This window comes from Lepus europaeus, chromosome 20, assembly GCF_033115175.1.
Source record: "Lepus europaeus isolate LE1 chromosome 20, mLepTim1.pri, whole genome shotgun sequence".
NCBI lineage: Eukaryota > Metazoa > Chordata > Mammalia > Lagomorpha > Leporidae > Lepus > Lepus europaeus.
Genome location: NC_084846.1, coordinates 45,938,004 through 45,964,542, shown reverse-complemented (window position 1 = coordinate 45,964,542; position 26,539 = coordinate 45,938,004). Strand labels below are relative to the sequence as shown.

General features: G+C 39.7%; 1 protein-coding gene across 1 annotated transcript in view; it reads right to left on the bottom strand.

Moving 5' to 3' along the window:
* THSD7A (thrombospondin type 1 domain containing 7A) overlaps positions 1-25,979 on the bottom strand; it is a 449,664-nt gene extending 423,685 nt beyond the window's left edge. Inside the window, exon 1 of the mRNA XM_062178382.1 lies at positions 25,817-25,979. Coding sequence (XP_062034366.1) covers positions 25,817-25,979 — 163 coding nt within the window. The remainder of the gene's footprint in view (positions 1-25,816) is intronic.
* Between the last annotated feature and the right edge of the window lie 560 nt (positions 25,980-26,539).

Sequence of the window (26,539 nt, the reverse complement as noted above, 5' to 3'; positions counted from 1 at the left end):
CTATCATTGTTTACTGTATTTCCCTATGTTTGTCTGAAAGTTATAAATTTCTATTTCCAATCTTTGACTTACTCTTCATATTACCAAAGAGTATTTTTTTGGATCTTGGGTTCTTCAGTGAAAAATCCTTTATATTTTAAGTGCGGTACAGAAAAATTTTATTTTTGTGTATAGCATAGAATAAAGGAAGCCAAGCAATATATACTGGCTTCTACTCTTATTTAAAACACTAGCTTACAAATATAAGTGGCTTGTTCCAGTCCCAATGGCTTAACTTCTGATCCAGCTCGCTGCTAATGCTCCTGGGAAAGCAAATGAACTAGTGGATGTAAGATCTCTCTCTGTTCTGTCTCTCCCTCTTTCTGTAACTCTTTCAAATAAATGAATAAAGTTTCAAAAAAGAAAGGAGGAGGAGGAAGAAGAGGAGAAGAAAGAGGAAGAAAGGGGAAAAGAGGAGGAGGAGAAGGAGGAGGGGGAGGGGCAGGAGAAAGAAGAAAAGAAAGAAGAAGAAGAGGAAGAGGAAGAGGAAGAGGAAGAGGGAGAAATAGAGCTAGGAGAGGGTGCTGTGGCCAGCATGTGACTGGGGGATTTTATCAGACGGATAAATCCACAGTCCCTGCTAACTTTCAGTCTGGCCTGCAGAGTCAGCAGGGAGTGAGGCTCTCCCCTCCCCCCACTCTATCAAGGATCCTGACTCCACTTGCCAAGGCAGAGCACTGACCAACTTCTGTAAGTTAGGCAGCTGGTTCTGGGAGTGACACGGCTCTTTCCATGGACAAGGGAGGTTCATGGGGCTGAGTGGATCCCATGCCCTCTGTGAATCTGGGAGCCCTGTGTGCTGTGACTGTGGGAATTCTGTGATTGTGCCACAGAATGTGGGGTGTAGATGTGTCTTTGGGCAATTCTGTGACTGGCTTCATGAGCTCATAGTTCCCTGAGCACTTGGGGTGGGTAATCACAGATGATTCCATGCTCACACTAAGGAGCACACAGATCATTTGTGTGGTTCATACACCTGTGTGGGTGGGGAGTGTAGGCACTGTGTGCTCAACATGAGCAGCTTGTTCAACTTGGCAGAGAGGAACTGGGGCTGTGAACACAACAGCCTATCCCCAAATACCCTACCCTGTGCTGACAATAGAGGAGACCTACAAACTCCAAGTTGGGTGTCACTTTGAACTCCTGACCCACCCTCAAGCTCTGGTAAAAGCTCTATGACCTCACCCAGCACCTGTCTCTGCATATCTACTGAAGCAGCAAACACCAAAGAATAAAGGCATATTTCAAAGAAAAAAGCCCTCAGAGGAGAAAACCAACAAGTGTTTCCACAAATAACAAAAATAAACATAGGAATACAAGAAACATGAATAAGAAAGATATCATAACTCCCCAAAAGGAACACAAAAACACGTTAGTACTAGAATGTGAAGATGAAGAGATTGATGAAATGCCTGAAATGAATGCAAAACAATGATTATAGGATTACTCAAAATCATACAGAAGCAAATACATGAGTTAAGGAAAATCCCATATGACATGATGAGAAATTCTGCTGGTAGACAGAAATATTGAAGAGAAATAAAACTGAAATATTAGAAACAAAGAATACAATATGTAAAGTAAAAAATAAAGTGGAAAACCTTAACAATAGACTTGCTGTGGTAAAAAGAATATCTCAGCTAGAAGACAAACCTTTATAGTATCTCAAAAAAAAGAAAAAATTAGAAAAATAAAAGCAGTTCGAGATATATTGGATACTATCAAATGACCAATCATACAAATCATAGGAGTTCCTGAAGGTGTGGAAAAGAGAATGTATTAGAAGATCTATTCAATAAAGTAGCAAAAATTTCTCTGATCTGTAGAAAGATAGGGACATCCAAGTATAGGAAACACACAGAACTCCTAATGTAATGTGTCACCATGACACATTACAGCCAAACTCAAAAGTAAAACACAAAGATTCTAAAATGTGCATGAGAGAAGCTCTGGACTAACTTCAAAGGATCTCCAATTAGAATGACAGCTGATTTCTCATCAGAAACCCTGTACAATAGTAGAGAAAGGAAAGACATGGTCAAATACTAAAAGAAAATAAATGACAACCTAGAATTCTTTACTCAGCAAAAGTTGTCATTTATAAATGAAGGTGAAATCAGGACCTTCCAAAACACATAGAAATTGAAAAAGTTTGTCACCACTTGTCCAACCTTACAAATTATATTTAAGGATGTGATACACACAAGAACAAAGTCAGCCTCCTGGCAGAATGTAAAGGCAGACTATTTCCTAGTAAAACAACAAAGGGAATTCAAAACAAATAATAGGAATATGTATGGAAAAACTGCAGGAACAGTTGTTACTTATCAATAACCTTGAATGTAAATGACCTAAATTCTCCAATTAAAAGACACAGATTGGCTGAATGGATTAAAAAAACAAAACCAATCTATTTGCTGCCTACAAGAGATTTACCTTACCAACAGATACACACAGACTGAAAGTGAAAGGATAGAAAAATATTCCATGCTAACAGAAAGCAAATACAAGAAGGTTTAGCCATTCTAACAGCAGACAGAATAGACATTAAGACAAAAACTGTTAAATGAGACAAAGAGGGGCATTATGTAATTATTAAGGGGTGGATTCAACAGGAAGATGTGAATAGTAAATCCATATGCACCAAATGCTAGGACACCTGACTATTTAAAACAAATATTAATGGATCTAAAGCAAGATATAGACTCTAACAAAGTAGTAATGGAGGACTTCAATACTCACTTTCATCAATGGACAGATCAATAAGACAACAAATCCAAAAAGAAACAATAGAATTAAGCTATACTATGAACCTAATTTATATCAACAAACCATTACACCCTACAGCTGTAGAATATATATTCTTATCATCAGTGCATGTAAGTTTCTCTAGGATAGACCATATGCTAGGCCATAAAGCAAGTCTCAACAAATTCAAAACAATTGAAATCATGCTATGTACCTTTTCTGACAACAATGAAATGAATCTATATCTATATCTATATCTATATCTATATCTATATACATATATATATATATATATATATACATCTTAAGAATGTGCAGGGCCGGTGCCATGGCTCAATAGGCTAATCTTCCACCTGCGGTGCCAGCACACTGGGTTCTAGTCCCAGTCGGGGTGCTGGATTCTGTCCCAGTTGCCCTTCTTCCAGCCCAGATCTCTGCTGTGGCCTGGGAGTGCAGTGGAGGATGGCCCAAGTCCTTGGGCCCTGCACCCACAGAGGAGACGAGGAGGAAGTACCTGGCCCCTGGCTTTGGATCAGCATGGTGCGCTGGCCGCAGTGCGCCTGCCACAGCGGCCATTGGAGGATGAACCAACGGTAAAGGAAGACCTTTCTCTCTGTCTCTCTCTCTCTCACTGTCCACTCTCCCTGTCCAAAAAAAAAAAGAATGTAGAAAATATACAAATACATGGAAACTGAACAACATGCTCCTGAATAAACAATGGATCATGGAAAAAAATCAAAAATGAAATCAAAAAATTCCTAGAGGGGCTAGGGATGTGGTGGGGTAGGCTAAGCCTCCAACTGTGATGTCAGCATCCAATATGGACACTGGTTACAGTCCCGGCTTTTTGTCTTACAATCCAGTTCCCTGTTAATGGCCTGGAAAAGCAGTAGAAGATGGCCCAAGTTCTTGGGCCCCTCTATCCACATGCAAGACCTGGAAGAAGTTCCTGGCTCCTGGCTTTGGATAGGCCATTGTGGCCATATGGGGAGTGAACCACCAGATGGAAGAACCTTCCCCTTTCCCCCTCCCTCCCTCTCTTTCTGTCTCTAACTTTACCTCTCAAATAACTAAAATCTTCTAAAAAATTCCAGGAAAGAAATGAAGATGAGAACAAAACATATCAAAACTTATGGGATCCAACAAAAGAAGTGTTCAATGGAAAGTTTATAGTGATTAATGCCTACATCAAGAAATTGAAAAGGATAAATGATCTCACAATGTATCTAAAGGAATAGAAAAACAACAAAGCAAACTCTAAATTAGTAGGAGGAAAGAAATAATAAAATAAGTGAAGAAATAAAAAAACAAACAGAAAAATACAAAAGATCAGTGAAATGAATAACTAATTTTTTTTAAAAAAAATAAACTAACTGAGCACCAAAGGGGAAACCTGTTGAAGTGAAATGGACACTATGAGAAACAGTGATTTGATCAGCTCTTGTCCTGTCGATGCACAATGTAATACTTTATCCATTTTAGTATTTTTTTGTTCTAGTACTAACGGTTGAATTCTGTATTTAATACACAATTATTCTTAGGTGTTCAAATTTTAACTGAAAAGTGATCCCTATTAAATATAAGAGTGGAAAAAAGAGAGGGAGGAGATGTACAATTTGGGACACGCTCAATCGGACTTGCCCCAAATGGTGGAGTTAAAAAATGTGCCAGGGGATTCCAATACAATCCCACCAAGGTGGCATGTACCAATGCCACCTCACTAGTCCAAGTGATCATCTTCAGTTCACAATTGATCAAAGTGATAGGTCTAAGAGTCAAAGGGATCACACAAACAAGACAAGTGCCTGCTAATACTAACTGATAGAATCAAAAAGGGAGAGAATGATCCCTTTTTGGGAAGCGGGATACACAGCAGACTCATAGAATGGCAGATGTCCTAAACAACACTCTGGCCTCAGAATCAGCCCTTAAGGCATTCGGATCTGGCTAAAGAGCCCATGAGAGTATTTTAGGCATGGAAAGCCAAGACACTCTGGGGAAAAAAAAAAAAAAAAGAGGACCTAAATGAAAGATCTCTGTGAGTGAGATCCCAGTGGAAAGAACGGGGCCATCAAAGAAGGAGGTACCTTTCTCTGAAGGGAGGAGAGAAATTCCACTTTGACTATGACCCTATCGGAATAAGATCAAAGTCAGCGAACCCTAAAGGCTTCCATAGCCTTGGCAACTCATGACTAGAGCCTAGGGAGATTATTGACGCCATAAACAAGAGTGTCAAATTGTTAAATCAACAACAGGAGTCACTGTGTACTTATGTCTCATGTGGGATCTGTCCTTAATGTGTTGTCCAATGTGAAGTGATGCTATAACTAGTACTAAAACAGTATTTTTTCAAATTTTTTATTTATTTATTTTTGACAGGCAGAGTGGATAGTGAGAGAGAGAGACAGGGAGAAAGGTCTTCCTTTTGCCGCTGGTTCACCCTCCAATGGCCGCTGTGGCCGGCACATTGCGCTGATCCGAAGCCAGGAGCCAGGTGCTTCTCCTGGTCTCCCATGCGGGTACAGGGCCCAAGCACTTGGGCCATCCTCCACTGCCTTCCCAGGCCATAGCAGAGAGCTGGCCTGGAAGAGGGGCAACCGGGATAGAATCCGGCGCCCCAACCGGGACTAGAACCCGGTGTGCCGGCGCTGCAAGGCGGAGGATTAGCCTGTTAAGCCACGGCGCTGGCCCTAAAACAGTATTTTTACACTTTGTGTTTCTCTGTGGGTGCAAACTGATGAAATCCTTACTTAGTATATACTGAGTTGATCTTCTGTATATAAAGATAACTGAAAATGAAAAAAAAACTTGGTTTTAAATAGGAAATTGCATAGAAAATTAATCAATTTTTAAAAAATATCATGTAGGACCTCTGTCCTTAATGTGCTGTACACTGTGGTTTAATGCTATAACTAGTACTCCGACAGTATTTTTCACTTTGTGTTGCTATGTGGGGGCAAACTGTTGAAATCTTTACTTAATATACACTAAACTGATCTTCTGTATATAAAGAGAATTGAAAATGAATCTTGATGTGAATGGAAGGGGAGAGGGAGCAGGAAATGGGAGGGTTGCGGGTGAGAGGGAAGTTATGGGGGGGGAGCCATTGTAATCCATAAGCTGTACTTTGGAAATTTATATTCATTAAATAAAAGTTAAAAAAAAAAACAAAAACTAATTCATCACTGTTTCAACTAACCAAAAAAAAAAGAGGAATAAGAAAAGACCCAACTTAATAAAATGAAAAAGGGGATGTTACAATAGGAACCATAGAAATAAAAAGAAACATCTGGGATTCTTGCAAACTGGAAAATCTAGAAGAAATGGTTAATTTCTTTGATTTGCAGATACATACAACCTACCAAAATTGAAACAGGAAGACACAGAAAACCTAAATAGACTAAAAATCAACACAGAGATTGAATACATAATAATATCTCCCAACCAAAATGCCCAGGAACAGATGGCTTTACTATTAAATATTACTAAACTTTTAAAGAAGAACTAATTCCAATTATCCTCAACTATTCAAACTCCTTCTTTGAGGTCAGCATCAAATTCATCACATTCATACCATTAACAGAAAAAGATACAAGAAAAAAAATGATAGACCAATATCTCGGATGAATACAGCTGAAAAAAACCCTCAGCAGAATATTAGCTAATAAAATCGAACAACATATAAGAAAGATTAGTCACCAAGGCCAAGTGAGATTTGTCCCTGGTATGCAGTGTTGTTTCAAAAAGCCTTGTACTGGCACAAGAATAGCCATGTCAACCAATGGAAAGACTGGAGACCCCAAGAATTCATCCACTGCTACAACCAACTAATCTTTGATAATCAGGCAAAAATCACTCCCTGGAGAAAGGAAGTCTCTTTGACAAATGGTACTGAGAAAATTGGATCTTTGCATATAGAAGGATGAAATAATACCCCTATCTTACATCCTTTACAAAAATCAACACATGGGCCAATACGGTGAGATAGTGATAAGTTGCCATCTGCAGTGCCAGCATCCCATATTGGCACCAGTTTGAGTCCCAGTTGCTCCATTTCTGATCCAGCTCTGCTGTAACCTGAGAAAGCAGGGGAGGATAGCCCATGTCCTTGGGCTCCTGCATCCTCATGGGAGACCCAGAAGAGCCTCCAGGCACCTGGCTTTGGATTGGCTGAGCTCTAGCCATTGTGGCCATCTGGGGAGTGAATCAGAGGATGGAAGACATTTCTCTCTCTCTGCCTCTGCCTCTCTGTAGATCTGCCTTTTGAATAAATAAATAAAATTTGTAAAAAATCAAGTCAGGTATCTAAATCTAAATCCTGAAACCATCAACTTACTAGAAAAAAACATAAAGGAAACCCTGCAAGACACTGACACAGGCAAAGACTTCTTGATATGACCCCAGAAACACAGGCAATAAAGACAAAAATAGACAAATGGGATTATATCAAGCTAAGAAGCTTCTGCACAGCAAAGGAACACTCAACAAAGTAAACAGGCAATGGACAGAATGTGACAAAACATTTGCAAATTATACATCTGATAAAGGATTAATATCCAGGATCTATAAAGAACTCAAGAAACTCAACAACAAAAAAACAAGAAAATCAGTTAAGAAACAGGATAAGGTTGTTTTATTTTTTATTATTTTTTTTTTTGACAGAGTGGACAGTGAGAGAGAGAGAGAGAAACATAGAGAAAGGTCTTCCTCTGCCGTTGGTTCACCCTCCAATGGCCGCCGTGGCCGGCACGCTGCAGCCGGCACACCATGCTGATCCAGAGGCAGGAGCCAGGTGCTTCTCCTGGTCTCCCATGGGGTGCAGGGCCCAAGAACTTGGGACATCCTCCACTGCACTCCCTGGCCACAGCAGAGAGCTGGACTGGAAGAGGGGCAACCTGGACAGAATCCGGTGCCACAACCGGAACTAGAACCTGGTGTGCTGGCGCCGCTAGATGGAGGATTAGCCTGTTGAGCAACAGCGCCTGCCCGGGACCAGGATAAGGTTGTTAATAGGCATTTATCAAAGGATGAAATTCAAATAGCCAACAGGAAAAAATGCTCAGGATCACAGAGAGGTTTCATCTCACCCCAGTTAGAATGGGTATCATGCAAAAAAATAAAAAATGCAATGCTTTTGAGGATGTGCAGAAAAAGGTACCCTGATACATTGTTGATGGTAGTATAAGCCAGTACAATCTTTATGGAAGACAGTATAGAGATTTCTCTGAAATCTGAAAATAGATCTACCATATGACCTAGTCATTCCACTCCAGGGAATTTACCCAAATGAAAGGAAATCAGCACAAAAAAGTTATCTGTACCCCCATGTTTCTAGCAGTCCAACTCAGCACAGCTAAGATATGTCATGACCCAAGATGTGCATCAGCTGATGACTGGATAGATAAATTATGGTACAGATGCACTATGCAGTACTACTCAGCTTAAAAAACAAGAAAAAAGAATGAAATACTGCCTTTCACAACAAAATGGATACAACTAGAGACCACTATGCTTAGGAAAGCAAGCCAGTCCCAAAAAGACAAATATCATATGTTTTCTTAGATCTGTGGTTTTAAATACACAGAGACCAATAAAAGTAATGTATATGAGTGAAAATGACATTTTGAGGTTTGATTATTGTTTATAGCTCTTGTCTATACTCTTAAGGAAGAGTGGTTTTTCTACTTGCTGCTTGTTGTATTCTTTGGTGGAGGGTTAGGCTTGAGGTTATGAAGTTAATTGGAGGTATGTCATTGTGAAAATTAAAAGAAAAATAAGAGGAGAAGGAGGAGGGTGGGAGTGAGGGGAGGGGAGATACATATGAAATGTGTACATATGTACATATGAAATACATGAAATTTTTTCCTTTATATAAATTCAAAAAGTTAAAGAAAAAGTAAATCAAATATTTGAAAATAAAACAAAGAACACATCTAACTGGTTTGTACTACTTCATCTCAGGTACCTGAATCTACTCTTTCATTAAAGAGGAAGGATATTCCTTCTTGCTGTATACTATGAAAAAAATTGTGGGAATTTAGTAAAAGAAAATGCAAGCATGAATGCTTAGAAAATTTTCAGTATCATGAGAATGCAAGGAGGTCTTGTTAGTTCATAGAAACCAAACTGGCAACTTCTAAATTGCCAAAACACTTAATGTTCTCATCAATATCACCTAGATTTCTTTTTTTAAAACAGATTTATTTATTTACCTGAACATCAGGATTACAGAGGCGGGGGGGTGGGGTGGGGGGAGGAGATGGGAAAGAGAGATCTTCCATATGCTGATTCAACTCCCAGACTCCACAATGGCCAGGGATGGAGCAGGCTAAAACCAGAAGCAAGATCTGCATCCAGGTCTCCCACATGGTAGCAGGGGTCTAAATAATTAAGCCATCTTTCACTGCTTTCCCAGGCCATGAGCATCAGAAGTGGGGCAGCTGAGACTTGAACTGGTACCCATATGGGATGCTGGTGTTTCAGAAAGTGGCTTTACCCACTATGCCACAATGCTGGCCCCTAGATTTCTCAAAATCTGATTAAAACACAGCTCTCCCATCACACACACTTTTTAAAAAAATGCACTGGCATCTTGTATGCCAGTATAATCAATATGATCAGATAAAAACCATAGGAGATTATTCTAGGTATTCTATCAAGTATGATCATGGTTATTTCAGCAAATTCTCCTCCAAAACATATTTTTCTTTTTATGAACTAGGTCTCCTAAAGTACTTTCCTATATTTTAACTACTTACCTTCTAATTACATAATTTCTAATGACAATTTTATCATAACTGAAGTTCCTAGAAACTTAATCGGTATTCGTCTGTGCTGAGTTTAAAAATATATGGTACAGACTGACAGTTTTTCAAACAATTAAACATAGATTTACCATAAGGTCCAGCAATTCTATCCAAAGTACCAAAGCATAAGCGGTCTTCAAAGAGTTCATGGGAAATACACTTTATTTCATTTTTTCCTTGATCTTTTAAAAGTTTCCTTATATGTATTCAAAAGAAATGAAAATATACATCCACACAGAAACTTGCATACAGATGTTCATTGTACCATTTTTAATGATCAAAAGATAGACAGACCCCTAAATTTCCAACCATTGGTGAATAAACACAATGAAATGAAAATAAAGTGACTTTGAAAACACCATGCTAAGTAAAAGAAACCAGTCACAAATGACCATGCATGATTCTATTTATATGGTGCGTCCAGAAGAGGCAAGTTTAGAGACAGAAAGCAGGTTAATATTTTTTTAAGCCATGGGGGAAAAGCTATGGATTTAGGATTTTGAGGGGTGGCAGTAAATGAAAATGCTATAGACGTGATAATGGTGATGGATTGACAATTGTAAAAATACTAAAGTCATTGAATTGTATACATTAAATGGCCTAGAATGAAATCTATCCAACAAAGCTGTATAAAGAATGTCTGTGTAGTAGCAATCCCAATAGTTAGTACACAGCCATGAAGGAAGATTCATCTATGTATATTAACATGGCATGAGTCATTTTTCCCGATTTTCATATTTGTCATATAATAATTACCAAAGTAGAAAATTACTTCAAGAAGAATGGTCTTAAAAGCTGTGAAAGCTCGCGTGATGATTGGGGAAATCGGGATATGCATATCTCTGCAGTGCTTGATCAGCCAAGGTTGAGACCATCTTGTGGTCTCTGTAATATTTATTCTGTTCTTGTGGAACTCTCACTCATGAAGTAGTTCAAAGCCAGTTCTCTTATAAAACAAGCCACAGAAACTGAAGAACTTGCATTAAATCTTGCAGTAAAGGACAGGAAGAAAAATGTATCTTAGCAGTAGTCAAAGCTTTCCTTATGAATTACTGGATTCCATAAATCCGAATCCATTCTGATGGCTATCTCATTAGATAGGCAGTCACTACTGCAAACTGTCAGAAGCAACTGTTTTATAGAGCTCCTGTCCCTGTGATTCTGCTGCATCTCTGTGATTCTCCACACCAGCTTGGGGGCAGCAGATGCTTTGATCCTCAAGGCTCCTCTCACTCCACAGGGCCCATCAGCAAATGAGAACTAATGGGGCACAGCCTGTGGAGCAGGGGTGATGCTGGCTGCAAACATGGCTGTTCAGACACTAATTTCAAGCTGGTGCTCCATGTACTTTGATGTAATCATTCTCTAAAACTCAAAAAGAGTGTCTTTTCAATATCCTCTCTACACTTTTTGTAAGTTTCACATTTTTCAAAGTTTTTATTATTTTCACTTTATTTGAAAGGATGAGTGAGAGAGGGAGAGTAAATTTCTATCTTGTGATTCATCTCTCAGCTGGCCACACAACAAAGGTTGAGTAGGCCCAATGCTTGTAGCTGGGAACTCCATCCAGGTCTCCCATAAGAGTGGCAGGTATTTTAGCCATCATCTGCTTCTTTCCAGGGTTCCAGAAGCAGGAAACTGGAATCGGATGTGCAGTCAGGACTCAAATCAGGCACTCTGATATGGGACACAAATGTTCCATGTGGTGTCTCACCCACTGCATGAAATGCCCACTCTAAGCGTCATATTTTTTGAAGACTTGATATGACTGGCAAAGGCAAAAGCCTAAAGACAATTGCCTGTTATCCAGTTTAGGCCCATTGGACAAAGGATGTGGCCACAGGGCTGTCCCTTGAACCCAACCTCTAACCGATGTCAAACAACAGACCTTCAGCAGGATGGGTGCTCTTGTTTCTCGAGAATGAACTACACAGCAAAGGAGAGCTGCAAACAGCCAGGCTCTATGCCCTGCCTGGTCCACTTCCCTTATTTATAGTCTATGCCACAAATCCCATCAATGAAATTGTGCATAGATTTAAAGCTTATTTATTTTTTGTAATCAAAACTGAAGAATCAGTATATAAAATATTGACTCAATCTTAATAAAAAGAATACCAAACTATTGGAAAATTAGCATTACCTGAGATATAGCATTTCTATGGGAAACTTTGGGAGGAAACATAATAGCTCATGGATATGGACAATCATATAAAATTCAAAAATTCACTTGTGGTTTAATATCTAATATTCTTCCTCTCCTGGCATTTTTATACATTCAAATAGACATAGGCCTCCAGATTGCATAAATCAACAACAGCAAAGAGAGTCCAAGCTCCTCATGCCTGTGTCAAGCTCTGTTTGGTCAATCCATTCCCTTCTCCCTAATTCATCCAATCTTCCTCCCGCCCCAGCTCACTCCTTACTTTTTATGCTGCAGAACTTCCTGCTGTGCCTGGACACATGTCATTTGATTTCTTCACAAGTGCTTCTCTTGGCCTGGAATTCCATCTTTCTATAAACTTTGCCCATTTGTAAATGGGCATCTTGTAAATAGTTTATTTTTCAAACTTGTGTGTTATGAGAACTTTATTTCCCTCTCTCCTTTTGCAACAGAATTGCATCCCTATCTGTTTTATATATAGTATGCTTCTACTTTTGCAACAAATTCACTAGCATAGAATCACTATTTGCATGTGATAGGGAACTCCAGGAGGGATGGTTTCATGCGCTGTTCATGTTGCTCCCTTGTACCTGGCTCAGAGTTTGCATCAGATAGACACCAAGCAACTGCAAGCTTTCCTTATTTGACCCTGATCCATGTACAAAGATGAAGAAAATGGACACCTAAGTCTGAATGTGAATTCCTGTAGTTGTGCAATGTGTTGGCTCTGAATGGACTATCTCTTAGAGAAAAGAAATGTATATATAACTAATCTCTATTATTCCACCTGGGTCTGTTACCAGTAGTGCCAGATGTCATAAGCAACATAGACTATTTACAAGTGATATTTTATATAAATACTGTTCACAAATATGCTGGTAGGCAGATGCTATTAGAAGAAAATATTTCTTGGAAATTTGTGCAGGCACTGCAGTTTGTAGACTTGGTTCAGACACCAGAGTAGCAAACACAGGAAGACAGTTAGACATAAAAAGATCTTAAAATAAAAGCCATAAGGTAGTGGGAGGTAATGCAAGGGCTTGTATAATAATAGCTTTTTTAAGAGCTGATTTTTGATGAACATAAAGGTTGGCACAAAACTTTCTAAACTATAATTTCATCATAATTTTTGTATGTCAATAGAATTATTCATAATAACACACATTTTTAGAAGCCACAACTATGGGTACCACATATAAAATACATTTTAGGAGATATAATTTCCATAATACCAGATAAACTATGAAGTCCTATATAGTAATTTAAACATAAATGATTGTCATTTATCTATATATATTTACTTATCCATCTGTACATATGTGTTCATATAAAAATATACATATACTCATATGTATAAATTTATATACTCATATTTTTATATATGAGTGGGCCCATAATGGTATGTTAAATTAATAATTATATATATTTACAAATGTACAGATATATGGGTTGGAATGGGTGTGAAACAGTTATTTCTCCACCAAGTCAGAAAACACTATTTTAGTACCCTACAGTAGATTTTGAATCATATATATTGAAGTATATAGGTGGGATATACAAGTAGAGATATATATTTCTATCTATCTATCTATCTATCTATCTATATTGTACATTAGGAGAAGAAGCCTTAGAATTCACTTCTCATTTCCTACACACAGCATCACAGAGCAGGAAAGTCTTGCCAAGAATATCCTCAGGTGTAGTCACACAAAGAATTATGGGAAGCACAGTTTCACTAAATAGTCATATCTCTAACATTTCCTGCATGGAAATGATATGCACAATCACAAGTAAAAATAAAACACTGGGCCAGAATGTCACCGTATCTGAAAGCTATATTTTGAATAATCATGCAGACAGCAAGGCTGAGGGCATTGTAATTCTGCTGCTGGCTGTGACAGCAGGTAGAAAACAGCAATGTTCCATGTAGAGAAGGTTGAGATGCATACAGGGAGTCAAGCAAGAGTGGGAATGAAGAAGGAAATAATGTAGGTAGATCCAAGAGACAGACTCTGTACCAGGGAGAAGGCATCAGCAGTTCACAACAGGATCTCACCCAAGTCAGAGATAACATTTACTGACTACTGATCTGTACCAGTCACCATCAGCATCATTGACAGGTTTATCTCAAATTATCTAAAAACAATCTGGGCAGGTAGAAACTATTTCATATCTGTGGTGTGGCTGAGGAATAAGAGACAGAGATTAGAAGGCATATTAATAAATGACAAAACTGGGTTTAAGAATCTCATTCAGAGTCTGTTCCTGGACATTTCATTTAATATATATATATATATATATATATATGCGCAGATGCACGCATTTTTCATAATATTCATTTTTCATGAATTTTTGAATCCTCATTAAATGCAAAAATTTCAAGAAATTTTGCACCAAAATAAACTTATCTTTTAGTTTTATTTATGTGAGCTTTTTGAAGTACCCTCATATGCATTTAATTAAGTACTGACCAATTAGTTCTTTTTTCATTATAAGCTATGGATTCAATTTTTGCAACTAATCTCTTTCCCCAAATACAAGGACCTCTGTGACATACACAATTGCACTCTCTGATTTTGGTACAGAAAATAAAAATAACCTTTAAATAAAGCAACACAAATAGGCACTAATGTGGTCTGTTGCCACTCTTTGACAGGCACATGATAAAATTTACCTGCAACCTCATCTATGTACAGTACTCAGAGTGTCCTGTTATTGCTACTGCTACAACACTCAAACTGTATGGCAAACGTATGGAACCCCACCTACGTTAGCTCCACTCTAATTAACATAAGATTAGATAACTTGATCCTTAGTACTTAAAACAAAAAGTTGAAATCTTATATCCAGACAAAACTCTTCACATTCATAAATGCAAAAACTTCAAAGTTACCAAGACATCCTTCAATTGTAAAGGATCAAAGTGTGATATATCCATACAGTGAAATATTAATCAACACTAAAAAGAAACAAGATATCAAGCCACAGCACCATATGGAGGAGAATTAAATTCTTATTTCCAAGTGAAGAAGCCCATTTGAAAAAGACACATACTGTATGATTCCAACTATACGACATTCTTGAAAAAGCACAAATATGAAGACAGTAAAAAAAAAAAGAAAAAGAAAAGAAAAAATAGGAAAAAAAAAAAGAATCAGTGGCTTCTAGAAGGAAGGGAGGGCAGGTGGAGCACAAGAGGTTTTCGGATAGAGGAACTACTCCGTACAATACTGTAAGGTGAATACATGGTATCATATACTGTCAAACTCATAGGATGTATAAAACAAAGAGTGAACCCTAACCTAAATCACAAACTTAACAGTATCAATATGGACTCATCAGTTATAACAAATGTACCACACTAATGCAAAAAAAATTTTTAAAGATTTATTTATTTGAAAGATAGAGCTACAGAGAGAGGTGGTTCACTCCCCAGATGGCTGCAATGGCCAGAGCTGCACCTATCTGAAGCCAGGAGCCAGGAGCTTCTTCCAGGTCTCCCAAGTGGGTGCAGGAGCCTGAGGACTTGAGCCATCTACTACTGCTTTCCCAGGCCATAGCAGAGAGCTGGATCAGAAGTGAAGCAGCCAGGACTCAAACCGGTGCCCATAAGGGATGCCAGCACTTCAGGCCAGGGCTTTAACCCACTGTGCCATAGCGCTGGCCAATGCAAGATTTTAATAAAGTTGAAAGATGAGGGGATAGAGCATATATGAGAACTCTGTAATTTCTACTCATTAAAAGTAAAATTTTAAATGAAGACCATTTCCCTATCTTCTCTCTTCTGTTTTGTTTTTACAATGTCTCACTTTCTCCCTAAGTTTTAGTAGTCATGCTCAGCTTCTCCTAAATTTACTAATGTAACACCTTTAATTTTTATAAAGATTTATTTATTTATTTGAAAGTCAGAGTGACACAGAGAGAGAAGGAGAGACAGAGAGAAAGAGGTCTTCTATCCACTGGCTTACTCCCCAGTTGGCCACAATGGCTGGAGCTGCTCCAATCCGAAGCCAGGAGCCAGGTACATCTTCCCAGTCTCCCACGTGGGTGCAGGAGCCCAAAGATTTGGACCATCTGCTACTGCTTTCCCAGGCCATAGCAGAGAGCTGGATCAGAAGTAGAGCAGCCGGGTCTCGAACCAGCACCCATAAGGAAACCTGGCACTGCAGGCGGCAGCTTTACCCACTATGCCACAGCGCTGGCCCTGAACACCTTTAGTGTAGATACTCTAATGTGACTCAAAATCACCTCCCTCAACACTATCCTACTGCATATGTCATTTAAAAACCAGTGTCTATATAAAGCAGCTCATTTGTACTTTGTTCTATCTGTCCTTGTTTCATTACTCTCCCAATACTTTCACCTTGATACAACTAAACCAGTAAAAATGATAACCCAAAATTATGATTTCATATATAAATTATGCAAAATATCAATCAGCTTCATATTTCCTCTGAAAGATGTAATGGTATTTTTTTGGTAAGTCCAGTTGTGCAGCAAAGCAATAGATAGGTCATATATGGTATCACTGTCGTAAGTATTTTAGTATTTCCTAATATGTTTTTTTAAAGATTTATTTATTTATTATTTGAAAGGCAGAGTTACAGAGAGACAGAGGCAGAGGTAGAAAGAGAGAGAGAGGTCTTCCATCCGCTGGTTCATTCCCCAGATGGCCACAATGGCTGGAGCCGGAACTGATCCAAAGCCAGGAGCCAGGAGCTTTTTCTGGTCTCCCACGGGGGTGTAGGGACCCAAGAACTTGGGCCATCTGCTACTGCTTTCATAGAGATGGATTGGAAGTGAGGCAGCCAGGGCTTGAACCAGTGCCCACATGGGATACTGGTACGGCAGGCTCTACCTGCTACGCCACAGTGCCAGCCCCTCCCAATATGTTTTTAATTGTTATATCACTTCTTCTAAACAGGAGCTTTCCTACTGCTTGGCTATTTGGAAACTAAATACATTTTTAAAGTATTTAATCATTTTAATGCAATCTAAACTGTCAATGTTAATTTCTGATGGGAAAAATTTAAAAGGATCTCTACTTATGACTCACTGTCACCTGCAATTCACACCACACTGTTCCTGTGACAGGAGAGCTGTATTTTCTCAAATGACACTTTCCCAGTGTTTCTTTAATTAAAGGTCACATTTTATTAGCATACTGTGATCTTTTATTAATTTCAAAGAAACCTTTTCTATATATTCATTAAACTAAAAGGTTTCCAGCATTGCCTTAACAAGGGGACCCCTGTATCCTATTTCACCATTCTAACTCACAATACAGACTGAGGGCCTCCATTTACTCCTAAGACTCACCCACAATCACACTTCAGCAATACACTAAGTAGAATGTGGGGCACTTTCCTCCCCCACCCCAACCCCACCATAAGTCCAGTTCTCTGCATAACAATAATGGATGGGAGTAACTCTGGGTTGTGTGCAACCCTCTATCATTCATAACCTCATTTCTGATCAGGACTTATGATACTTTATAACCCAGGTAGCTACCAACAATCTGCATAGGGAGAGAGCTCAGTCACCACAGTTCAGCCAAATATTAAGGCTTAAAAATACCACCAAACATTTCACTTTTTGTTCCAAGTCATCAATAAACTTTGAATGACTTGTAGCCATTTCCCATGCTCTGCACACTAAGAAAGAAGGGAAGAAAGGAAAACACAAACTGTAATTTAAAATTTATTTAAAAATAAAACTGCTTCCTTTAGGATATACCCCATGTGAAGAGATAGATAGGTCTGGGCCTCTTAACTTACAAGGCCTGAAGCCCACCAGATTATTATCAAGCCCCTTCTATCAGGTTCTATTTGCCTCTCAATCAGAAAAATTACTTGTAGCTTAGACAGCACCTTTCTTAGCTCCTCTAATAATGACTCTGTCCTTTGTTCTAGGCCCTGTCTAGTGCACTTGGGCCTCATTCCTTTGTAATCATAACCTCTACTCTACCACCAATGGCTCTACTCCCAACCTGTGTGTACTGATGGTCCTCTTCCCCACTTAATGCTGTATAATTGTTCAGACCTGGTAAATGCCACTCTTAGGATCATTGGTTACTATCCTCACTCTGTCTTTTATGACCTTGTCTAAATATGATCAGAGTCGGAGAACTTGGAAGGCTTCCATAGCCTTGGCAACTCATGACGACAGCCTAGGATGGTTACTGGCGCCATAAACTAGAGTGTCAATTTGTTGGGTCAACAACAGGAGCCACTGTGCACTTGCTCCTCATGTGGGATCTCTGTCCTTAATGTGCTGTACATTGTGATTTAATGCTCTAACTAGTACTCAAACAGTATGTTTCACTTTGTGTTTCTATGTGGGTGCAAACTGTTGAAATCTTTATACTAAATTGATCTTCTGTATATAAAGAGAATTGAAAATGAATCTTGATGCAAATGAAAGGGGAGAGGGAGCGGGAGAGGGGAGGGTTGCGGGTGGGAGGGAGGTTATGGGAGGGGGAAGCCATTGTAATCCATAAGCTGTACACTGGAAATTTATGCCCCTCTTCCAGGCCAGCTCTCTGCTGTGGCCAGGGAGTGCAGTGGAGGATGGCCCAAGTGTTTGGGCTCTGCACCCCATGGGAGACCAGGAGAAGCACCTGGCTCCTGCCATCGGAACAGCACGGTGCGCCGGCCGCAGCGCGCTACCGCGGCGGCCATTAGAGCGTGAACCAACGGCAAAGGAAGACCTTTCTCTCTGTCTCTCTCTCTCTCTCACTGTCCACTCTGCCTGTCAAAAAAAAAAAAAAAAACTGCTTAAAACACAAACAGTTCTACTGTGAAAGCATTTAATGTGAAAGTGATAACTGACAATGTTAATTTCATCAAAGTGAAATCTTAGATTGAGAAATCCCCTTAGACACAATATCAAGTGATGGATAAAATATTCTTTTACAAAATTAACCCAGAATATGATTATTAAGATAGTTTTACAGTCTTTGGTAAAGGTATTCCACATATGAGTGTCAAACTAATAAAAAAAGACAAACCTGTATTTAAACAACTTCTCTTTCTAGGCTTGGTTTGCTTTTCACCATGTCTTTTAGCTGGAGAAGACAGGGAAATATGTTAACAGTGGAATTCCTGCAAGTTACAACATTTTTAGGAAAATGAAGGATAACAAATGGGAAGGGAACTAACATTTTTGATTATCTACTGTTTTTAGGATGTCATGCTTGATCATTTTATTTGCTTCCTGTTAAAACTTCACAAATGCCCTTTCCCACCCCTACCCCGCCCCCACCAGAACATCTATCATCATTCTCAGAGAAGTCAGAGTTTAAGTAACTTGATGAGTCAGGAAGAGGTAAGATTTAAACAGTGATTTGTCAGTAGTTTGTCCAAAGTCCACATCCTTTCTTCTACAACACTGTATTTTTTATAGTTTGTTGGACTATCAACCACTCTTATTAACCATATTAATTTGTAATTTCCAGTGCCTTTAACGAAAGAAAGGGCATGGGGGCTTCAAGAAAGCTAATGTTCATTACCAACCTTCATTCAGGTCACAAAATTAAGCTCCCATTGTATTATGTAACAGCAATAATAAAAGCTATCATTTACTGATCTAATATGTGGCAAACACTAATAGTGCATTTTGTGTGTTTCCATATTTAATTTTTAGAAAACTCCTATAGAATACAAATTATTATTTCATAGTGGAGATGACAGAAAAATATTCAAGGAGATGAAATAATTTTATGGTTTAGATGGATGAATGTTTCCAATCTATGTAGCCCAGGATTGATTGACACAGATGCCCACACTCTGTCTATTCTACCCAGTCCTGTCCTCCCTTTCACAAGCAAACAGTAACACATTCCAAAGAAAGATAAGCCTTAAGCACAAGTGAAATTCAGAAAAATTGAGTTCTCTCTCATAACTTAATGAACAATATGAACATTTTTTCCTTTTACATTGCAGAATATTTTATATTTGGTTCTAAGTGCTGGTAGCACAAGTACACATAGCAAAGTAACATTTTAACTTGTAGAACAAAGGTATTGTGAATATTTTAGTTTGAATATTTTAGTGCAATTACTAGGTAAAGGACACAGTGACTGTCAATTATGGTACTGTCTTGTATTGCATGATCTTGGGTCTAAAGTGTTTCAAGTGAGAGGTATTCTTGAGAGAAAATTAATACCTGCAAATGTCCTATTGCCTGAACTTTGAATAATGGCTAGTATGTACATGTTTCTTGGATTTCAATGTAATTTTGTTGTAAATTTAATTCAATGACTTCATTAAAACATTTGTGAGTGGTGGGCATTTGGCATAGTCGTTAAAAGATGCCACTTTGGACATGTGCATTCCATTTGGGAGTGCTTAGATTTTGAGTCCTGGCTCTGCTTCTGATTCCAGGTTCCTGCTCATGCCTACCCTGAGAGGCAGCAGGTATATGGGTCCCTGTCACCCATATGGGAAACTCTCATGGAGTTCTTGGCTCCCAGGTTTGGTATGGCTCAGGCCTGGCTATTGTGGGTATTTGCAGTATAAATCAGCAAATGGGAATTCTTTGTTTCTTTCTATGTCTCCACCTTTCAAATAACCGAAACATTAAATGAAAAAATAAAAGCCAACTGTTATCAAAAAGACTTTTTGGAAAATATATCTCTAGGACAGAGTCAACGTAAGTTAGATTATTCAATAGTTTCTGACTCATCTAAGTCGACCACATTTTGCTCAATCCATTAACACTCTTCATTTTGAATTGCCAGGTGAATATAATTAACCATAATTATTATGGAAACAATCTTAAATGCTAGAATAAAGTACAAAACTGGTCTAAAACTTACTCAAACTGTAATTATTCACCTCCCAATAATACATCTGCCATTCGCCTGAATATATGAAATATGTTTTCCAATTATTTGCATAAAATTACCTTTCAGATGACTGTGATACAAGCTGTTGAAAAACCTAACTTTTATATTTTAATGAATATATTTTGATGTCTTAAATGCTGGCTTTTTTTTCCTTTTACAAACCAACAACAGTACAGAAGAGAATCTTGAAAACGTCCCAGTTATTTAACCTTCTCTTCATTATCTTATTATTCAATCAAAATTACCTAAAATACCCTTTTCAAAAACAGTTGTCTTATGTATTACTGATCTTATTTGAAATTTTCTAAAACATTTCATAATCCTTTTCCAGGTCTTTCTCACATATGTATACATGCTGTCACTATCCCCTTCATAAAACGATTTCATTTAGCATCTATTACCATTGCACCTTTCTTGATCATACCTTCCCAGGCCCTTCACTCTCACATGTAGCTCTTAAAAACCTCAATCTCAGTATTCTCTGTAAAGTATCCCAGCTCCTCTTTTCAATATTTTCTTTAATGATTTGTCCCACTCTCATACCTTGAAATATCATATCTTAAATTCCAAAATTATACTTTCAGTCCAAACTTCTCAAAGTAATCACCCATTCTCTCATCTTCCCACTAGATCCACTAATCAAATAGGCTCTTGCTACTTCAAGTTCAGCTGTCTGAATTAAATGAATAGTCTCCTTCCCATCCTGAACATATATCTCCCTTTCCTCCTTTCATATTACTGGGGTCATGCTTCATGGAGATTGGGGACATTTGTTCCTACTTTCCTTGGGAGACACTGCATCTCCTGTACCCCAAACCTGAGCTAGCACTTCCCCAATGGGACCCAACCCCGCCTCTGCTCATACCTCACTGCCACTTCCATGGTTCCAGTTATGTTCCCCTTTGCCTATCACTTAACCTTACTGGCCACCCAGCCTGTAGATTCATATCTCCACATCTAGAAAAACAATAAATCAATCTTCTGCTCAAAACTCCCAATGGGTACTACCTGCTTATAGGTTAAACCCCAACCTCTCTATCACAGCTTGAAAGTTTTCTCCTAATCTGGTTCCCAAGCAGCTCTTCTGGCATTGAATATTCCCATTCTTACCAAACATCCAGGCTTTGAGTTGCAGCACACTACTTCTACAACATAGATCTAGGAGTGCTGTCATATACTTTCATTTTATCTCTTCCCTCTGCTTGGAACAGCCTTTCACACATCCCTCAGTAAAAACCTAACACATTCCTCAAGATCCAGTTGAAAAAGTAATCTCTGTTCGCAACACTCCACACATCAGCCATCAGGGACAGCACCTCAAAGGTCTCATAGTGCCTTGTTCATGGGTATGGTATATCATGTAGTAACTGTTGTATATTTACAAAATTGTTCAACTGTGAATTTCTCAGGGGGTATGGATAACATAATCCCATTTAGTGATGGAGTTAGAAATGTGCCAGGGGATTCCAATACAATCCCATCAAGGTGGCATGTACCAATGCCATCTCACTAGTCCAAGTGATCAATTTCAGTTCACATTTGATGGCTCGGATAGGTCTAAGAATCAAAGGGATCACACAAACAAGACAAGTGTCTGCTAATACTAACTGATAGAATCAAAAAGGGAGAGAAAGATCCAACATGGGAAGTGGGATACACAGCAGACTCATAGAATGGCAGATGTCCTAAACAACACTCTGGCCTCAGAATCAGCCCTTAAGGCATTCGGATCTGGCTGAAGAGCCCATGAGAGTATTGTAGGCATGGAAAGCCAAGATACCATGGAAAAGAAAAAAAGAAGAAGACCTAAATGAAAGATCTCTGTGAGTGAGATCCCAGTGGAAAGAACAGGGCCATCAAAGAAGGATGTACCTTTCTCTGAAGGGAGGAGAGAACTTCCACTTTGACTATGACCCTATCGGAATAAGATCAAAGTCAGCGAACTCTAAAGGCTTCCATAGCCCTGGCAACTCATGACTAGAGCCTAGGGAGATTACTGACACCATGAACAGGAGTGTCAAATTGTTAAGTCAGCAACAGAAGTCACTGTGTACTTACATCCCATGTGGGAACTGTCCTTAATGTGTTGTCTAATGTGCAGTGATGCTATAACTAGTACTGAAACAGTATTTTTACACTTTGTGTTTCTGCGTGGGTACAAACTGATGAGATCTTTACTAATTATATACTGAATCGATCTTCTGTATATAAAGATAATTGGAAATGAAAAAAAAAAAAAAACCTGGTGTTAAAATGGAAATGGCATAGAAAATTAATTAATTATTAAAAAAATATTATGTAGGATCTCTGTCTTTAATGTGCTGTACACTCTTATTTAATGCTATAACTAGTACTCCAACAGTATTTTTTTTTTCACTTTGTGTTGCTATATGGGGGCAAACTGTTGAAATCATTACCTAATATATACTAAACTGATCTTTTGTATATAAAGAGAATTGAAAATGAATCATGATGTGATTGGAAGGGGAGAGGGAGCGGGAAAGGGGAGGGTTGTGGGTGGGAGGGAAGTTTTGGGAGGGGGAAGCCATTGTAACCCATAAGCTGTACTTTGGAAATTTATATTCATTAAATAAAAGTTTAATTAAAAAAAAATAATCCCATTTAGTCTGCACCACAGTGACTGCATATTGTAGGTCTTCAATAACTCTTTGTTGTGAATACTTAATAAAACTTTCAAATACTGTGCATAACAGATTACATATCATGTATCATAATTCATATGTATTACACATGTGTATATTACATGCACATACATTGTAGGATACACATAGGTCTACACCATATATATGAGTGTATATACATTTATATGTGTATGACACATTTTAGCTCTGAAAAGGCCCATACAAGTATCTTTCATAATCACTAAATATCACAAAATAGGAAACCAAGAACCAAAGTCATTAAATAGCTATAAAAATTGAGTAGCATGTGAGTGACATACAGAGTTCCTATCCCAGATGTTTGGTGTAACTTTTGCTACACTACTTTAATGCAATGACCTCACCATTAATGTGATTCCCTATAACCTTCTGTACTAAGATTAATTCATCTCACTGGAACAGACAGCAAAGACTGTCCCACCTCCTTCTTCTCCCAATTCCCTTTCTGTCTCTTTGTTTTCATCAAGTGATAGACACTTAGGAATCTGTCACTTCTAGGTTTTCATTTAGAGTACATGGCTTTCCTTTAAATATTTCTAATTTCTCTAAAAACTACTTTCAAATCTTATATAGATATAATAAACTCTGCATTCTCTCTGGAAAAAAAAATCAAGACGTTACTATTTTGTTCTCCACTTTAATTTGCCTTCCTCCCCACATCAAACCAAGGATCACCATAAAGAGGTACATCCCCAACATGTTAGCTTAAATTTCCCCATAACTTCCAAGTTGCCAAGTTACTTTCTCATAACTCACTGATTTGATTTTCACAACACTCAGCACTGTGGATAGTCAGATGGTCTCATCCCATTTATATGCAGCTGAGGAAGCCAGGGGTCAGAAGTTAAGTGAACTGCCTACGTCCACAGGGCCAGCAAGAGCCAGGACTGGCACTTGATTCAAGGTCCCCGCATCCTTGCTCCTGAGAGCGCTCCACTATTTTAAGCTGTTTATTGGCTTGTGTTCCCACCACGACATTTATGTTGACATATATTGGCACCTCGGATGCTGCACAGTGAATATTGCCTAGGTTCTTTTCATTTTGAATTACTGCTTGGTTCTTGTTACTTTGTTAATACAAATTTCAGCTAGGGGAGTACTAATATGCCTAACACCTGCTTACCTCACATTCTCTTACCACCCATCCAACTAAGACTATTTAATGATAAACTAGAATTTTATTGGAGTTTGTCATTATGAAAGAGCTTTTAAAAAGTAAAATCTTGGCTTTAGCTAAATGACAGAAGATCTTCAGCTCTTCTTTTAAATTGAATATAATTTGATTTCATCTGCATCCATTAATCAGTGATCTTTACATTTAAAGTGTTAGCCTGATTGATCTAGCGATCTCAAATATGGTCTGTGTGTTTCATGCAACCTTTCCAGGCGAAGTATGTGCTTTGGCTTTAAATACATTTCTATTTATTAACTTCAGTAGATAACCCGGCGAGATGCAACTTCTTTAAAATTTCAGGAAATCCGTGCATTTGTAGGGTGGATTGATCTGTCTGTTCGGCAGGGGGGCAGAGACGGGCTGAAGTCAGGAATGAGATCAACTCTGCTAAGTCTGCAATCCCACAATGAATACAGACTTTCTTTCCCTGTGATGTCCTCTTAGTATTGAGGCATTCCAAGGAACTCTTTAATTACTGCTTGCTGTAGGCAACAGGAATCATCTTTCCCACTGTGTCCTAGGGTCATGTGAAATTTCAGGTCTCCTGGAGACTCCTCCGTGTCCTTTAGTGGACAGAGCGAGCCAGCCGGCAGCAGAGGGGGAGGGAATTCCTCTCTCCTCCGCATTGTTGTCCAGCCCCTCACTGCCCACCAGGACTGTCAGGCACTTGGCTGGGAGCTCCCGGGGGCAGTGGCTTGCTGCTTTTGTTGGTCAGTTGAATAAATAAAGCAGAAAGAATTCCTAAAGAAGGCAAAGTTTAAAAGCCAGAGACCTGCCAAACAATTACACACGCTTAAGGTCCTGCCGTCCACTCCCAAAGAATTATCTTTCCAGTCGCCCCAGCAGCCTGGCTTCAGCCCCTTTCGCCTTGGATTCTGGACCCGCCCTAACTAGGCTGTTTCACGTGTCCCACTTATCACAAAGCTAAACTTAACAAATTCAACTCTCCATCCACTTATGTCAAGGCGCTGAGCGCCTCGCTGGCCTGAAGGCAGAGTCAAGACCGGAGCTAACTGCTTGTTTGCTTGTCCTATGCTGGAAACATATTTTAGTTAAATTTGTTAGCAGAATGCGAACGCAGAGGTTACAAACACAGCACTTCATGCGGAAAGTGCAGCCTTGCCCTACGGAGCTGCGGGAGAAATAACATTGCAATGACTCACTGTTGCCTCTCCGTTGTTATGTTTTTTCTTTCCGAGTAACATCGGACATGACCCAATTTGCTGCCTAGGGATCACACTTTTTGCCTTAGAACCCCAGCACCAGCGGGCCCCCAGGAAGCTCGGGGGTCCCACCCGAAGTCCAGCAGCCCCTTCAGGTGGAGCCAGACTGGAAGACGCGGGAGTGCGTCCCACTTACCCGTCTTCCAGAGGTAGAGGGTGGGCGCCTCCGCCTCGCCCTGCGCCGCAGCCCCGCAGGCGCCGGGGCGCAGCAGCAGCAGCAGCAGCAGCAGGAGCGGCGGCGGCAGCAGCTGCAGGACGGCCCGGCCCCCGGCCGCCGCGCGCCTCGCTCGCAGCCCCATGCCGCCCGCAGCCGCTCCAGGGTCCGGATCCCAGCGCTCTCCGCAGGGGATTGTCCTGTGCGCTCTCCGAACGTCTTCCCGAGCAGAACGCAAAGCCAAGCTCTCCCTCCTCGCTATTGTTCGCTGCAGAAGAAAAGAAGGGAAAAGAGCTGCTAACACCAAGGAACAATAGCGTCCGCGGTGGTCCGGGCCGCTGCCACCTCCTCCGCCGCCGCCGCCGCTGCTGGCGGGGATGCTGCTGCCGCTGCCATGGCGCGCACAGTGGCAGGTCCCGTCCGCAGGGGGCCCCAGCTGACTGAGCAGGTCCAGGGCTGGAGGCAGCGCGCCCGCCGCCAGCTGCAGAGGGAGGAGGGCGGCGTGCGCGGAGCCGAGCTCCGGGGGGCTGCAGGCGCAGGTGGGGGGCAGAGGCGGCAGCCGGCCCCGGGAACTCCCGTGCACGTGGGGCGTTGAAATATGTTTGCCCGCAGACACCAATAAAAAGAATCATCACCCGGCAGCCTTCAGAATGACAAATAACAGGCCTTGACGTTCATCGTCACCCAAGGAGGCAAATACTAGAT